Here is a 16431-nt window from a genome sequence, read left to right as displayed (position 1 = left end):
CTTGTAAATGAAACTGATGGGATCTGTCCTGTGTCCCTCTGAGTTTGGTACAGATAATGTTTTTTTTTCTGTGCTCAGCGATTTCAGAGGTGGGTTTGCATTTTGCTAGCAATTAGCGCACCTCCAGGTGCAAATACTTTTGTTTACGAGTTCGTTACTGCTGTAACCATATTATCATATCAATAGCAGTAAGTTCTGGATTCTTCTAATCGGTGATGACTCAGGCTGCTGTAAGATACTGCTGGTGTGTCCTTTTGAACCGAGTCATGAGAACTGCCAACTCCATCTTGTGTTCTCACAATGTGGCCATTTCAGGGGTTTTACCAAACTAGACTGTATTTTCTACATTTTGCGAATCCTACACAAGTGAAAATCCACAAACTCTATCGGCGTCTTGGCTTTTCTCAGGAGTGATCGCACGTTGACAATGAACAAGCCCAATTTGAGGGCTGACCTGGGCCGCAATTTGTGGATTAAATCATTTACGAGTCACCTAATTATTTCTCAGCGAGGTTTCAAAATCATCAAAGTAGCACTTTCATGTGTAGTTTTTAAAGGTTGTATCAATGACTTTATCCTTGATTGGGCCTTATACCATGGTTATAATCGCCAGTGGAAGCAGAGTCGATCTCTCATTTGCCATTATAAGAATGAATTGAGACCATTTGGAATACACAAACAGCACTTTTCAAAGTGACTCGTGAACCTGCAGCATGTTGGTTAGCCTGTTAATAAGTGTTGTTATTTTTAGTTAGTGTGCAAACGGCATGAAGAGTTTTTATACAATAAATGCCAGGTGGAATTTTAATGGTAGCTGTGGTGAACACAATTCATTTTATTTGTGCAGCAATGTTCCCTCTAATTATTTTTATGTGCGCGGTCCCTGTAAATTTGCCATTTCTCTTCCAGCGGCAGGAGCTGGTGAGCGGCCTGCACGTGACCTCACCATTGGTCCGCGGCTGCGCACCTTCGGGGGAACATTGGTGTGCGGCCCTCAACAGCTCAACAAAACTTGTTAACCGTCGCTCCAGCCCAAATAATAGCCCACCCCTGCTCTATACTATCCCATCAAACACTCCCAGGATAGATATAGCACGGGTTAGATACAGAGTAAAACTCCCTCTACACTGTCCCATCAAAGACTCCCAGGGCAGGTACAGCATGGGTTAGATACAGAGTAAAGCTCCCTCTAAACTTTCCCATCAAACATTCCCAGGGCAGGTATAGCACAGGTTAGATACAGAGTAAAGTTCCCTCTGCACTGTCCCATCAAAGACTACCAGGGCAGCTGCAGTACGGGTTAGATAGAGAGTAAAGTTCCCTCTGCACTGTCCCCTCAGTCTGTGGGTCTGATGCAAAGTATGTCCACTTCCAATCTGCCTGAAGAAAACCGTTCAACTGAGATATTCTGAGCCCTGAACGGTCAGAGTGCTGACACTCTGGGGCACCTGTCTTATTTGAGTAACTTTCGGAATGTGTTATTAGACACTTGCAGAGATTGCCTACAGCGGTTTCCTCTTCCCATTTCCTGCAATTCCCAAATCTTCTCCCAGCCTCATTCCACCCCGAACCCCTTGTCCTCGGACACACTGATCATAAAGAGAAACAAGACACGGATGTGAAGCTGTGATCAATGCAGGAAGTTTTATTTATGAGTACAGCCCATTATTCTGACAGCAGCAACACAGGGTCAGGGGTTATGGGACCTAAACAAACAAACAGAGCCTGCTTCCCGTGAAGGAAGGTTTCATTCAGTGAGAACGTGGAGAGCTCGTGCTGGTGGGAATCCATCACTGGATCATTCAGTGTGGCGATACGCAGCATTGCCGAGGGAAGCAGATCATTATCGGGAAAGGCACCTCGCCTGTCCTACAGCCGCCCGCACGACACACTCCTCCAAGCTTGGTGCAGAACACTAAAATCCAAAATGAAGAATGAATTGATTGATGGTTCTGTACAGAGAGGGAGGGAGAACAATGACGAAACACGAAGCTGAGTCTGTCAGTGTTACTAAGACTGACTCTGGGCCACACATGAAACTTAACTCTTTTATACTTAATGAAACTCCACACCGCTCCCCCTCCCCCAACCTTTACAGACTCACTCTTTGTCCTGAAGGGCAGCCCAAGGGGATTCCCTCAGATTGGAGCCCACCACACCCGCTATCTGAGTCCAGAGACACAGAGAGGAATGATCTGACATTGATATAGAACCTTTCCCGGCACCAGAAGGGCCCAAAGAGTTTCACAGACCATGGATTGTTTCTGAAGTGCCGACACTGTTTTGTAGGAAACGCGGCAGGCAATTAACTCACAGCAAAGTCCCACAAACAGCAAATGAGATTGGACAGGATGGGGAGTCTCTCCTCATGTTGGTTGAGAGAGTGATGTCGGTCCAAGACACCGGGAGATCTCCCAGCTCTTCAAATAATGTCACCAGATGTTTCCTGCCCCATGAACAGGTAGACAGGGTCTCCATTTAACGTTTCATCCACAACATGACACCTCCAACAGTGCAGCACTCCCCCAGTGCTGGTCTGTATGTACTGGACTGGGGCGTCAAACCACAACTTGTTCACTCAACTCCCAACTGAGCCAAATTGACACCCAGCTACTGACAACTGATCATTTCACCGCTTGTCTCCTCTACTTAGTCCGTGTGAAGGCTGCAGAACGATTCCAATTAAATAAAGCTGCTTTGAAACCATTTTGATCCCATTCCCTGCACTCATGTTATGAAAACCTGACTCATGTCTAGGGACCGGTTCCACATACACCTCCAGCATCGCTCCCAATTCACCATTCTTCATCTGAGACTGGACAGTGAGTGTGGGGGAAAGGGACTGAAGGAGCTCCCGCTCCTGTCCACAGATTCCGCACTCGCACACTTTGCAGCGGGTAGCAGTGATCGGAAGCAACAACTGGGAGTTTCCTCTCCGCATTACTTGGGCACTGAGGCCAATTACAGAGTCTCCCAACCGGGTCAATGCTCCGGCTGAGATCTGCCCACTCGGCACCGGCCAGTAATTTGTGCTTATATTGCTGGTCTGTTTGGATCAGCAAACACCCACCATTCCCTCGACCCACTGAGGTACCCGGTGAACAATCGGGCGATTTACCCGAGGAAATGGTTCAGATTAAATTATTCAGACTTTCTTACAATCTCACAATAACCTTCACTCAAGCAACCAAACCATGACGTTCAAACAGAGAATACAATAGTTTAAAAAATAACGCTGCCTGAACACTGGCTGCTGGAAGATCAGAGAAAATTAGTCTGTCTAAGCAACCTGCGTTGAGAAGTTATAGCAGGGCTGGGCTGAGTCAGAAGCAGGAATCCAACAACCAAGAGCAGAACTTTCATCATCTTCTGCAGAATTCCTCAGTCAGGTTCAGGTGGCTGCAGTGGAAATGTTTTGAATCCGGACTCAGAGTTTGCTGCATTTATAATCACACACACGAGGAGTGGTTCTGCTCTCTGGAGATATCCTGGGGAAAGGTGTTTCCTTTCTGTGTGACGTGGATCAGTTGGCAGTTCTCTATCTTTCAGAAGGCAAGGCTATGTGTTTGGGCCCAACTCCAGGTCTTAACTCATGAGCTCAGCTGTCATGATGCGCCAGGTACAGAAACAGGGCATTTAACCCATTTAAAACCTCGCAGTATTATCATGCAATCATAGAAGTTTATGGTGCAGAAGGATGCCATTCAGTACACTGTGTCCACGTCGGCCAAAAAAGAGCCATCCAGCCTAATCTCACTTTCCAGCTCTTGGTCTGAGGCCTTGTAGGTTACGGCACTTTACGTACATATCCAAGTACTTCTTAAATGTGATGAGGGTTTCTGCCTCCACCACCCTTTCAGGCAGTGAGTTCAAGACCCCAACCGCCCTCTGGGTTACAAAAGTTCTCAGCTCCCCTCGAATTCTTATATCAATTACTTTAAATCTATGCCCCCTGGTTATTGACCATTCTGCTAAGAGGAATGGGTCCTTCCTATCCACTTTATCTAGGACCCTCATAATTTTACACACCTCAATTAAATCTTCCCACAGCCTCCTCTGTTCCAACGTAAACAGCCCCAGCCTATCCAATCTTTCCTCATCGCTAAAATTATCCAGTCCTGGCAATATCCTCATAAATCTCCTCTGTACCCTCTCTAGTGCAATCACATATTTCCTGTAATGTGACGACCAGAACTGCATGCAGTACTCTAGCTGAAGCCCAACTACTGTTTTACAGTTCAAGCATAACCCCCCTGCTCTCATATTGTCTACCACGGCTAAAAGGAAAGTATCCCGTATGACTTCTTAACGACCTTATCTGCTTGACCTGCCACCTTCAAGGATCTGTGGACATGCGCTCCAAGGACTTTCTGCTGCTCTACACTTCAGTATCCTACCATTTATTGATTATTCCCTTGCCTTGCTGAACCTCCCCAAATGCATTAGCTCACACTTCTCCAGAGTGATTTCCATTTTCCACTCTTCTGTCCTCCAGACCAATCCATTAATATCTTCCTGCTCTCTACAGCTTTCTTCCTCTCTATCAACCACACGGCCAATTTTTGTATCATCTGCAAACATCTGAATCATGCCTCTACATTGAATTCTAAATGATTGATATATACCACAAAAAACAAGGGACCCAGTACTGAGCCCTGCGGACCTCCACTGGAAACAGCTTCCAGTCACAAAAACACCCGTCGACCATTACCTTTTGTTTCCTGCCTCTGAGCCAATTTTGGATCCAACTTGCCACTTTCCCTTCGATCCCATGGGCTTTTGCTTTTCTAACCGGTCTGCTTGTCAAAAACCTTGCTAAAAGCTCGATCTCCATATCTCTGATGCAATGAATGTCTATTACCAATCTGCCTGAAGAAAACGTTCAAGTGAGAAATCTTGAACCCCGAACGGTCAGAGTGCTGACACTCTGGGACACCTGTCTATTCTCAGTACCTTTCTGAATGTGTTATTAGGCACTTACAGGTTCCCTGCAGCGGTTTTCTCTTCCCATTTCCTGCGATTTCCAAATCTTCTCCAAGCCTCATTCCACCACCGAATCCCTTGCCCTCGGACAGACTGATCCTAAAGAGAAACAAGACACGGATGTGAAGCTGTGATCAATGCAGTAAGTTTTATTTCTGAGTGCAGCCCATTATTCTGACAGCAGTAACACAGGGTCAGGGTTTACAGGACCCAAACAATCAAACAGAATCTGCTTCCAGTGAAGGAAGCTTTCATTCAGTGAGAACGTGGAGAGCTCGGGCTGGTGGGAATCCATCACTGGATCTTTCACTGTTTCGGTTTGCAACCTCCGAACCCACCGGGGAAGGATAATGGGGCAGACAGATACGTAGGACGAAGTGGAGCAGCCGCCAGGACTGGTAAACTATTCCAAATAGGGATTCAGTTGCTGAGAGTTTGCAGGAGTTGGTTGCTGCTGTTAAATACCAGAATCAAATGAATCAGCTTGCAACAAATGAAACAGAAAATTCAGCACTTTCTACAGAGGTGAATGGCCCAGACACATTGGTACTGAATAGTATTTAGAAAGGAATGGACCAAGGGGAAGGGGGATTACAGCGCACGCCACACACACAGACAGTAAACACACACACACACACACAGGCCTTTAAACACAGATGTATAAAGAGCCAAACAGATCAACTGACAGACAGGCACACATTCGCAGACACATACACGTGTCTCTAAATGGTGAGAAGTAAGGAATTGTAGATGAAGAGTGAGATTTAGGACTCCAACAACAGAAATCACTAAAAGCTAGTGGATAAGTATACAAACTAATTTAAAATGCTAATGGGGTATGTTGGCCTTTATCTCGAGAGCTGGAATTCAAAGGGGATGAAGTGATGCTTCAGCTGGACAGAGCTCTGGTTAGACCCCACCTGGAGAACTACATTCAGTTCTGGGCACCGCATCTCAGGAAGGATATATTGGCCTTGGAGTGGGTGCAGCGCACATTCACCAGACTGACACCGGAGCTAAAAGGGTTCAATAATTACAAGGACAGGTTGCAGAGACTAGTTAAGTATTCCCTTATATGTAAGGGATTAACTGGTGATATAATTGTGTTTAAGATCATAGAATCAATGAATAGTACAGCACACAAGGGGGCCATTCGGCCCATGAATTCTGTGCCAGCTCTTTCGAAGAGCAAGCCAGTCAGTCCCATTCCCCGCTCTTTCCCCATATCCCTGCATTTTTTTCTCCCTTCAAGTATTTATCCAATTGCCTTTTGAAAGCTACTATTGAATCTGTGTCCAGCACCCCATCAGGCAGTGCATTCTAAATCCTAACCACTCGTTGCATAAAGAAGTTTTTCCTCATGTTCTGGTTCTTTTCCCAATCACCTTAAATCTATGCCCCGTCGTTATCGACCCTTCAGAGATTGGAAACAGTTTCTCTGTATTTACTCTATCTGAACCCTTCATGATTTTAAACACCTCTATCAAATCTCCTCTTCACCTTCTCTGCTCGAAGCAGGACAACCTCAGCTTCTTCAGTCTGTCCGTGTAACTGTAATCCTTCAACCCTGGAACCATTCTAGTAAATCTCTTCTGTACCCTCTCCACAGCCTTCACACCCTTCCTAAAGTGTGTTGCCCAGAATTGGACACAATACTCCAGCTGAGCCCAAACTAGTGTTTTATATCGGTTCAACATAACTTCCTGACTGTTGTACTCTACGCCTCTAATTATAAAGCCCAGGATCCCATATGCTTTATTATATGCTTTGCTAACCTGTCCTGCCCCCAAAGATTTGTGCACAAAAACCCCCAGGTTTCTCTGTTCTTGCACCTCCTTTAAATTTGTACCATTTAGCTTGGATTGTCCCTCCTCATTCCTCCTACCAAACTGTATAACCTCAGACTTTCTGCGTTGAATTTCACCTGTCATGTGCCGCCCAATCCACCAGCGTGTCTATGTCTTCCTGATGTCTATTACTATCTTCTCACTGTGTTCTACACTTCTAAGTTTCGAGTCAGCTGGAAATGTCAACATTGTGCCCTGCAACCCCAAGTCCAAGTCATTAATGTATATCAAAGACAGCAGTTGTACCAGTACTGAACCCTGTGGGACACCACTGTATACCTCCCTCCAGTCCAAAAAACAGCCATTCACCACATCTCTGTTTACTGCCCCTGCTGCTACTGCCCCTTTTATCCCACGGGCTTCAGTTTTGCTAACAAGCCTTTTACATGGTACTTCATCAAAGGGCTTTTTAAAGACCATATACACAGCATCAACTGAACTGCCCTCATCCACACTCTGTTACCTCGTCAGAAAACTCAATCCAGTCAGTCTAAATTTTAGAATGAAACTATTCCATCTAGTGGGGGAGTCCAGAACAAGAGGGCATAACCTTTACATTGAGAATAGTCAATTCAGGGGGTGAGGTCAGGAAGCACGTCTTCACACAAAGCCTGGTGGAAATCTTGAACTGTCACCCAAAAAGCTGTTGAGGCTGGGGCTCATTTGAATAGTTCAAAACTAAGATTGATAGATTATTATTATTATTACGTGCAGTAACCAAAGTAATATCATACTTTAGTTTATGTTAGAATAAGTATAATGTAGCACCAGTGTACAGGGTGAAGGTAGTGAATTAATTCATACCCTGAGTTAAACGGTAGATAGGTCTGTATTTATTGTATTTATCCAGCTAAACTCTAAAGACAAGTACTGAGATGATGGGAACTTAAACTGCGGAGCCAGCTGCAGAGTCTGGCTCATGGGAAGATTGGGGAGGATGCCTATTCAGCCAGGCAGGGTAGCATGCATACAAGATAACATACATAACAATTGAGTGACAAGGCAGCCTTCGCTTGTTTGTGAAGCTACAACATGGCCATCTAAAAGGCAAAATGGCTTACATTACAATACGCTTGCCTTGCAGAAGTAACATGAGCAGGTTACAAGGTCAGAATTTGTGCTTTGCAGAGATGGTTCGGACCAATAGGCCGATTGAACAAGAACTGTTATCTTGTGAGAACATGTTACTGAGCCGGACCATCTGGCAGGGACAATGGACGACTGTGGCTCCAGGCTACAAGAGTAGATAAGAAGGCCACGGTGATGGAGGAGTTGGAATTAGTCAAACAAGCAAAAAACATAACTGCGGAATATGGGGAGAAGCGTAAAAATGTTACGCGGTAGAAGCAATGGATATAATGGAATATTAGAGACTATGATTGATGTATTTGTACCCGCCCCTAGGGCAGGATATGACTGCTAAGATTATGTATAAAAATGTAACTCACTGAACTTTTGGTGGAGTCGGATCCAAGAGCGGTCTCGGAAGGTTCTCCCCAGGCCTGTGAATAAAGTCCGTTTTGAACTTCCAAATGAAGTCTGTCATCTGTACTATAGCTGAGCATTGACTTTGTATATCACTTAGTCTGCTCCGCGGTGGAAAGGGTTAAGTGTCGACTTGGCATATCACCAGGTCCACTTTCCAGTTACATCATTAGGTAAGAGTGTTTGTATCTATACATACACAGACACAAATATAGAAATACACACACACATAGAAAAACAGACACAAAAAACAGACACTCTTACACAAACATTCAGACGGACACAGAAACAAACACAAATTACAGACAAACACACAGACTGAGCAGGAGGGAGAGGGTTAAGGTTGTAGGTGGATTGAAATCAGTGATGGAGAGAGAGATTTTAAACAGGCTTCTGAAGGCACTCGTTCAGCATGTAACAGCCAGTCTGCTGATTTAGGGCCTAGTGTGGTACAAATGTGACCTCTCACCAAGGACTGTGCTTGAACTCCCCACCTTACTTTTACACAAAACCTTCAGATGAGTAGGGGTGAAAGGTCGGAGTTTTGCCCCTCTGTGACACCCAGCCCATTGCTGAAGATTGTTTCGAGAGCTGTATCGTGTCTTTTCAGAATTCACCATAGAATTACACAGAATTTACAGCACTGGAACAGGCCATTCGGCCCAACATGTCCATGCTGATGTTTATGCTCCACACCAGCCTCCACCCACCTTACTTCACCTCACCCTACCATCATATCCTTCTATTCCTTTCTCCCTCATGTACTTATGTAGCTTCCCCTTAAAGGCACTCTGCTATTCACCTCAACTACTCCATGTGACAACAAGCTCTATAGTCTAACCATTCTCTAGGTGAAGAGGTTTCTCCTGAGTTCGTTATTGGATTTATTAGTGACTATCTTATATTTATGACCCCTAATTTTGGACTCCCCACAAGTGGGAACATCTTCTCTACAGCTACCCCATCAAGTTCTCTATTACATCACCACTCAGCCTTCTCTATTCTAGAGAAAGGAGCCCCAGCACGGTCAGTCATTCTGGATACTTACAACCTCTCAATTCTGGTATCATTCTTGTCAATCTTTATTGCACCTTCTCCAGTGCCTCGATGTCCTTTCGTAATATGGAGACCAGAATTGTACACAGTACTCCAAGTTTGGTCTAACCAAGGTTTTTCATGGCCTTGTTAACCTGCTTTTAATGATTTGTGCACCTGTCCCCATAGATCCCTTTGCTCCTCTACCCTATTTATTGTCTCTCTTCTCTCTTCTCTATCAATTATTTTTCCCCTTTCTATTTAAAAGGCCTTGACATTATAAGAGATCAAAAAAGATATCATGTCCACCTTGTTAGTCTGCCTGATAAAAACTGAAGCAAAGTAATTCTCCAATATTTCTGCCATTTCGCCGTCATTCCGAGAGTTTATCTTGTGCATTCTTCAGGGGCCCTGTCCCTATCCGGTTTTACCTTTTGTTTTGTGTGTCTGTAGAATATTTTACTATTTCTTTTTGTATTACTTAATAGTTAATTTCAGTTGCTCTTCGCCCTCCTAATTGTTTATTTTACTTCTTTCCCAACCTCTTCCTAGTCCCTTTTGTCATCCTCTCCTTTATTGTCACTGTACTCAGTGTCAGCCTTTTTCTTTAGTTTCAATTTTGCCCTCATCTCTTTATTCATCCATGGCGTTTCATTATTGGCTAGTTTGTTCTTGTTTTAACTGAATATATTTCTCCTCAACTGTATTGATCACCTCTTTAAATATTTCCCACTGCTGTTCTGTCTGTCTGTCAATATTCTGTCCCAGATCCATTTTCAGCTCCTCAAAATCAGCATTTTTCAATCTGTAACTATTGTCTTTCTCAATCATTATCTTAAACCTTATTATGCTGTGAATGATTTTGTCTAGATTTTCACCAAAGCTCACTTCTCTTATCCGCTCTGGTTCATTTCCCATTATAGATCCATCAGTGATTCCTCTCTTGTTGGGCTTCTTACGTACTGGGTAAGAAAGGAGTCCTGAACACACTGTAAATACTCCATTCCCTTTTCTCCTTTCCCTACCTCTTCTTGCCAGATTATTTGGTCTAGTTAAAATCTCCCATGATTATATTTTGTATTTTACTCATTTTAAAGATTTGCTGACATATTTTCCCTTCAGTTTTCTTCCACTACTAGGCGGTCTCTAGAATAACATTTTCAGCATTATTTTAATGTGCTTGGGATACCTGCTCGCCCGAGACATGTGTCCTACATGGAAATACATTCAGCAGAAATTGCTTGCCAATTCTTCAAAAATTTACATAATTACCAAACAGATTAAATTGAAGAAACAGGCTGTCAAAAATGAGAAACAAGACCCAGTAGATTTACAGAGAGGAGCACATCAGAGCCATGTATACAAAGGGAGGCAGATATGTAACTGGACGATGAAATGTAATAAAATGAGTTCAGGATTGGGGCTGGATGAGATGTGGAGGCAAGCTTCCCTCTAAATTAACAGCGAAATCTTGCAGGGCTCCAATCCCCTGGTGGGGTCTGTACATCCCGGACAGCTCATTTTAAAACTAGGGGTGAAGAATCTATGATCAGCTCATGCAATGTGTTCAAAGTACGGGTTGGGCTCGTGTTGTGTTGGGGCAGGCCTGTTACATCAGGAATCTTGACAGAGAGAGAGAGACAAAGGGAGAGAGACAGGGGCAGCGAGAAAGGAAACGCAGACAGAGGGGAGAAAGCGAGTGGTAGAGTGAGAAAAGAAAGCACGACAAAAAGGGGGAGAGAGAGAAATGGGCAGAGAGGAAACCGACAGTAAAATAACTGATTAACACAGAGAGAGACTGAAAGGAAAAGAGGGAATGAGTGGGAGAAAGAGACAGAATGAGGCAGAGATAGAGAGAAGAGGGAAGATGAGATAGTGGGACAGATGGTGAGTAAGAGAAGGAGGCAGAGAGAAGACAGAGAGTCGATAGATGCAGAGAGAGGGGACCAAGGCAGAGAGTGCGATATACAGTGAGGCAGAGAGAAATGAGAGAGATAGAGAGAGACATACAGAGCAAAGGTGAATGAGAGAGAGAAAACGAGGTAAGGAGAGATAGCGCCATTGAGAAAGAACCAGATGAGTGAGGCAGAGTGAGTTGAGGCAGTGAGAGAGAGAGAAAAAATGAGGCAGATAGCGTCAGAGAAAAAACAACATGGAGGATGGACGTATTAAATCGAGAGTAACTCTCGCTCTACACTGTCCCATCAAATGGTCTGTGGGTCTGATGCAATCAACATAACAAAAACAGTTTATCTGGTCATCATCACATTGCTGTTTGTGGGAGCTTGCTGTGCGCAAATTGCCTGCCGCGTTTCCCACATTACAACAGTGACTACACTCCAAAAGTACTTCATTGGCTGTAAAGCGCTTTGAGATGGTCGGTGGTCGTGAAAGGCGCTATATAAATGTAAGTCAATCATTCAAGTCCTATGTCTATTTCCAATCTGCCTGAAGAAACCCCTTCAATTTAAACAGTTTGAACCCCGAATGGTCAGATTGCTGACACTCTGGGACACCTGTCTTATCTCAGTACCTTTCTGAATGTGTTATTAGACACTTGCAGAGATTCCCTGCGCTAGTTTCCTCTTCCCATTTCCTCCGATTCACAAATCCTCTGCCAGCCTCATTCCAGCCCCGGACACCTTGTCCTCGGGCACACTGATCCTAAAGAGAAACAAGACATGGATGTGAAGCTGTGATGAATGCAGTACATTTTATTTCTGAGTGCAGCCCATTATTCTGACAGCAGTAATACAGGGTCAGGGGTTACAGGACCTAAACAATCAAATCAGAGCCTGCTTCCCGTGAAGGAAGGTTTTATTCAGTGAGAACGTGGAGACCTCGGGCTGGTGGGAATCCATCACTGGATCTTTCACTGTCAGTCTGCAATATCCAAACCCACTGGGGAAGGATAGTGGGGCAGACAGATACGTAGGGTGAGTTGGAGCAGTCGCCGGGACTGGTGAACTATTCCAAGTAGAGATTCAGTTGCTGAGGGTGTACAGGAGTTGTTTGCTGCTGTTAAATACCAGAATCAAATTAAACTGAATGCACCAAATTTAAACAGAAAATTCTGCACTTTCTAGGGAGCTAGACACATTAGAACTGAACAGTTTATGAAAGGAACGGAAGAAGGGGAAGGGGGCACACACCCAGAGACACACGCCCCTTTCTGGCGAGAAGCTAGGAGCTGTGGATGAGCAGACATATTTAGGGGTCCAAGCACTTAAATCAGTAAAAGCTAGAGGACGGGTACAAAAATAATTAAAGAGGCTAATGGAATATTGGCGCTTCAGCTGTAGAGAGCTCTGGAAAGACCCCATCTGGAGTCTTGCATTTAGTTCTGTGCCCCGCACCTCAGGAAGGATATACTGGCCTTGGCGGGGGTTCAGCACAGATAGACCAGAATGTTACCAGGGCTTCAAGGGTTAAATGATTTATTATATTCGTTCCTGGAATGTCGGCTTTGCTGGCAAGGCCAGCATTTATTGCCCATCCCGAATTCTCCTCGAGAAGATGGTGGTGAGCTGCCTTCTTGAACCGCTGCAATCGATGTGGTGAAAGTACTCTCACAATGCTGTTGGGGAGGGAGTTCCAGGATTATGAGGAAAGATTAGATAAACTAGGCTTGTATTCCATGGAATAGAGAAGGTTAAGGGGTGATTTCATTTGATTGATGTTTTCAGGATGTTGAAAGGAATCATTAAGTTAGAAAGAGAAACTTTTTCTACTGGTGGAGGTGTAAGGTTTGGAAAATTCTGCAAAACCCCAAAACAGAAGAATAACCTTTTTTAAAACGATGTTGGCCCATCACAGAAGAAATCTGTAAAAAGGAAAAAATGTATGGTTGGGCCTAACAGAAGAATTCAAAGAGTTAAATTACACATATTCCCTAAATGTAAGGAAGCAAGAGATTTTGGATTGTTTTAAGGAATTATTGGGCCAAAGGGATTTAAAAATAAAAATCCCAGGAAGTTTTGGCTTGTTTAAAAGGGATGTTCAGACTTGTGAAAGGCTGTGACACAGGGGAGCTGGGGTGGGCCCCCGAGTTTGGATATTGGACAGTCTGGGAATGTCCTAGGCCACCTCAGCCTTTACATAAGGACAATGAAACCTGTTCCTGCCGAAAACTGCAGAGCCAATGTACATGAATAAAACAGTACATGCCCCCAGCAACACAAAGAAAAGAACATAGCCTTACAGGATACAACAATCAAACAGCAGTCCAAAAACCAATCAAAGAGATTGACAAACTTTCTGCATTCTGTAACTAGTTTCAAGGCAATCCCGAAACCAGTTATAGGCCAATTAAGAGTTAGATGGACATTCCCCAAAACTCGTTCAGTTTAGATGGGCCATCCCCGAAGCTCGTTAAAGTTTAAAACACGTTAAAAATAACAAGCCCGCCAAACTTAACATAGAAACCCGAGATTTGGCGGGCAGATAAGCCAGGCCTCAAATTAGCATAATTGAGGCCTGCCTTTTCAGTTCAACAGTCAAGTCAGCACAGTTCAGTATGGACAGTTCGTCATCAGAGTTCAGCCAGCGAGTTCGAGAGAGAGATATCATCATCAGAGACTTGAAGGAAGGAAGAAGAAACGGAGATCGTGGCAACCAAAGGCCTACAGAAACCAAAAACCACCAATATTACCACCAACCAGGTAATATTGGGCCACTGCAACCAACAAGAAACCAACCTCTGAAAATTCACAAGCCAAAGACTTTTTTCCACTCTACAGGCTAGTCTGACTTACCCCTGGGTAAGATTTCGACACAAAAGTCTCTAAAACTTGCCCTAACCAAAGACAATTGGGTACTTACCCAATACACCCAACAGCACGACTAAACGCATCAGCGGACCAACCCAAACTGAAGACCCAACGCAGGTGCAGTCTTCTACCACGCCTGGGGTATAGCAGGCCCCAGCCGCCACAATTAAGGAGAACCCCAAAATCGCGATCCTCTACATTCTGTCAAGAAAGTCGTTTTGGTGAGCATTTCCCGGTCCTCTGGATTCCAGGCTAGTCAGTGTAGTGGGGTTGGGAGGGTAAGGGCCTTTGTATATTGTAATTTTCCCTTGCTTATTCCGAGTGCTCCCCACCCTTTTACAGCATAAGTTTTTATTGTATTGTATATTTTCTTGTCTCAAAATTAAGATCTGAATTCTTTTGACTAACCTAGATGTCTGCTGCAAGTTCATTACAACCCCCAAATAAGTCCAAAGTCCAGAACAAAAGGGAGTGGGAGCGATTCGAACTGCTCAAAGGAGTCAGAGGTGAAGCTGACTGAACCCACACACCACCGCTTACAAGGAGTCTCGGACAAGGGGACATAATCTTAAAATCAAAGCCAAGCCATTCAGTAGAGAAGTTTGGAAACACTTCTTCACACAAAGTGTGGTAAGATTCTGGAACTCTCTCCCACAAAAAGCAGTAGAAGCTCGCGTATGAATATTTTTTGCCAGGCAAGCGTATAAAAGGATACGGAGCCAAGGCAGATGGATGGAGTTAAGATACAGATCAGCCATGATGCCACTGAATGGGGGAACAGGCTCAAGGGGCTTAATGACCTACTCCTGCTCCTACCTCCACTTTATACAGAGTGTCAGCAACAAGCCCTCAAAGGCAGGTACAATAGAGAGCTCCCTCTCCCTTACCTTGACATTACCACTATTACTGTGTCACCCTCCCCGTTCCATACCATTTCTGACCTGGAACTTATAAACCTGAATATAGAAAATTATGGGTGATATTGAAGTTAAGATGATCGAGAGATACTATTTCATCTGGTGGGAGAGTCCAGAACAAGGAGCAAAACCTTTAAATTACAGCTGGGCTGTTCAGGTGTGATGTCAGGAAGCGCTTCTTCACACAAAGGGCAGTAGAAAACTGGAACTCAACCACCCCCCAAAAAGCTGCTGAGGCTGGAGCTCAATTGAAAATTCAAGACTCAGATTGATAAATTTTCATTAGGTAGGATCCTGTGTGTCTGTTTATAGACACAGACCCGCACATACAGAAACACACACACCAGCACAAGAGACAGATGCAGAAACACCTGCACAGACAGACCCACATATACACAGACACACAGCATGACTGAGAACTCTGCTCCCCCGAACCATCTGTGTCCTATATGGAAATACGCTCAGCAGGAATCGTTTATGAATTGTTCCAAAATTACAAATAAATTGACCAAGTAACCAATCTGCTTCAATTAGAGAGAGTGTGACGGGGAGAGTGAGGAGGACAGACAGGCCGGTGGAATGGGCAGACACAAGGCTGGTGGGATTGAGTGCAGAGAGTGTGAGGGAGGGCGGAGAGTCTGGGGGAGAATGAGGAGAGAAGAGGAGCCAAACGGGGCATTTTAAAGGGGGTGGAGGAGAGTGAGAGCTGGGGGTGTTGGTGCTCAAATCTCTGAAGGTGGCGGCACCGGTGAACAAAACGGAGAATAAAGTCTGTGCTGGGGATCCGTGGCTTTCCAGACAGAGGCGGGCGGGGGGAGTGGACAAGAGTCCGGCCGCTGTGCAGAGCCTGGATCAAACTCTGCTTCAGTCCCAGCTGGAGTCTGGGGGCTGAGTCTCGGCCCCGCACTTTAGGGAGGATCAGGGTCCGGCTCACTCTCAGCCCCGCTCCTCCCCCCCGGGCTGCGGCTCCGAGCAGCGGTTCAGTCCCGGGACCCTCACAATCAGCCACCGAGGCTGCGGGTCCAGGCGGTGACGATCTTCTGGCCAATCCATTCCGGCTCCGCTCTCTCGGATTCACCGCCTCACTTTGCGCCATTTTGTTTTCCTTCAATAACCGCCTTCATCCGGGGACCTGGGACATCGCAGTGCGGCCTCAGAGCACGCTCAGTCAATCAGTGCTTTCCGCCCCTGCTATTGGCTGAAGGCAGCTGATTGACAGCGCGCCCACCAATCGGTGTGTGGCAAAGCGCCGCACGACCCACCCTTTTTTGCTGTCCGAGGCAGGGCCGCTCGCGGTCGGGTGTCTACTAATTTGAACCCTGTGGCCGTTAAACCGCCTCAGCGCCAGTGACATCATGTAACCTGGAAACGCGGCCTGTGTGACGTCAGTAACCC

At 45.2% G+C, this 16431-nt stretch overlaps 1 protein-coding gene across 3 annotated transcripts; it reads right to left on the bottom strand.

Annotated features, from left to right (window-relative positions):
* Positions 1 to 1619: 1619 nt before the first annotated feature.
* Positions 1620 to 16163, bottom strand: LOC147095372 (uncharacterized). 3 transcript variants are annotated; one of them, XR_015074790.1, is made up of 6 exons: positions 15971 to 16163; positions 13137 to 13173; positions 11884 to 12014; positions 8279 to 8332; positions 4982 to 5082; positions 1620 to 1915 (listed from the first exon to the last, which is right to left on the bottom strand). XR_015074790.1 is itself a non-coding variant. In XM_085974566.1 (5 exons), the coding sequence occupies exons 1-5, from the start codon at positions 16087 to 16089 to the stop codon at positions 1803 to 1805; spliced, it is 453 nt and encodes a 150-aa protein (XP_085830692.1). In that variant the 5' UTR covers positions 16090 to 16163; the 3' UTR covers positions 1620 to 1802. The 3 variants fall into 3 exon arrangements, 2 of the variants coding, with proteins under 2 accessions (XP_085830692.1, XP_085830694.1); XM_085974566.1 differs by lacking the exon at positions 13137 to 13173 and having other exon boundaries at positions 16036 to 16163; XM_085974568.1 differs by lacking the exons at positions 8279 to 8332; positions 13137 to 13173 and having other exon boundaries at positions 16036 to 16163.
* Positions 16164 to 16431: the final 268 nt, after the last annotated feature.

Source organism: Somniosus microcephalus, unplaced genomic scaffold (genome assembly GCF_052327205.1).
Source record: "Somniosus microcephalus isolate GS21.2 unplaced genomic scaffold, FLI_Smic_1.0 unresolved_chr1, whole genome shotgun sequence".
In the NCBI taxonomy this organism is placed as follows: Eukaryota; Metazoa; Chordata; class Chondrichthyes; order Squaliformes; family Somniosidae; genus Somniosus; species Somniosus microcephalus.
This window is presented reverse-complemented; position numbering and strand designations above follow the sequence as displayed.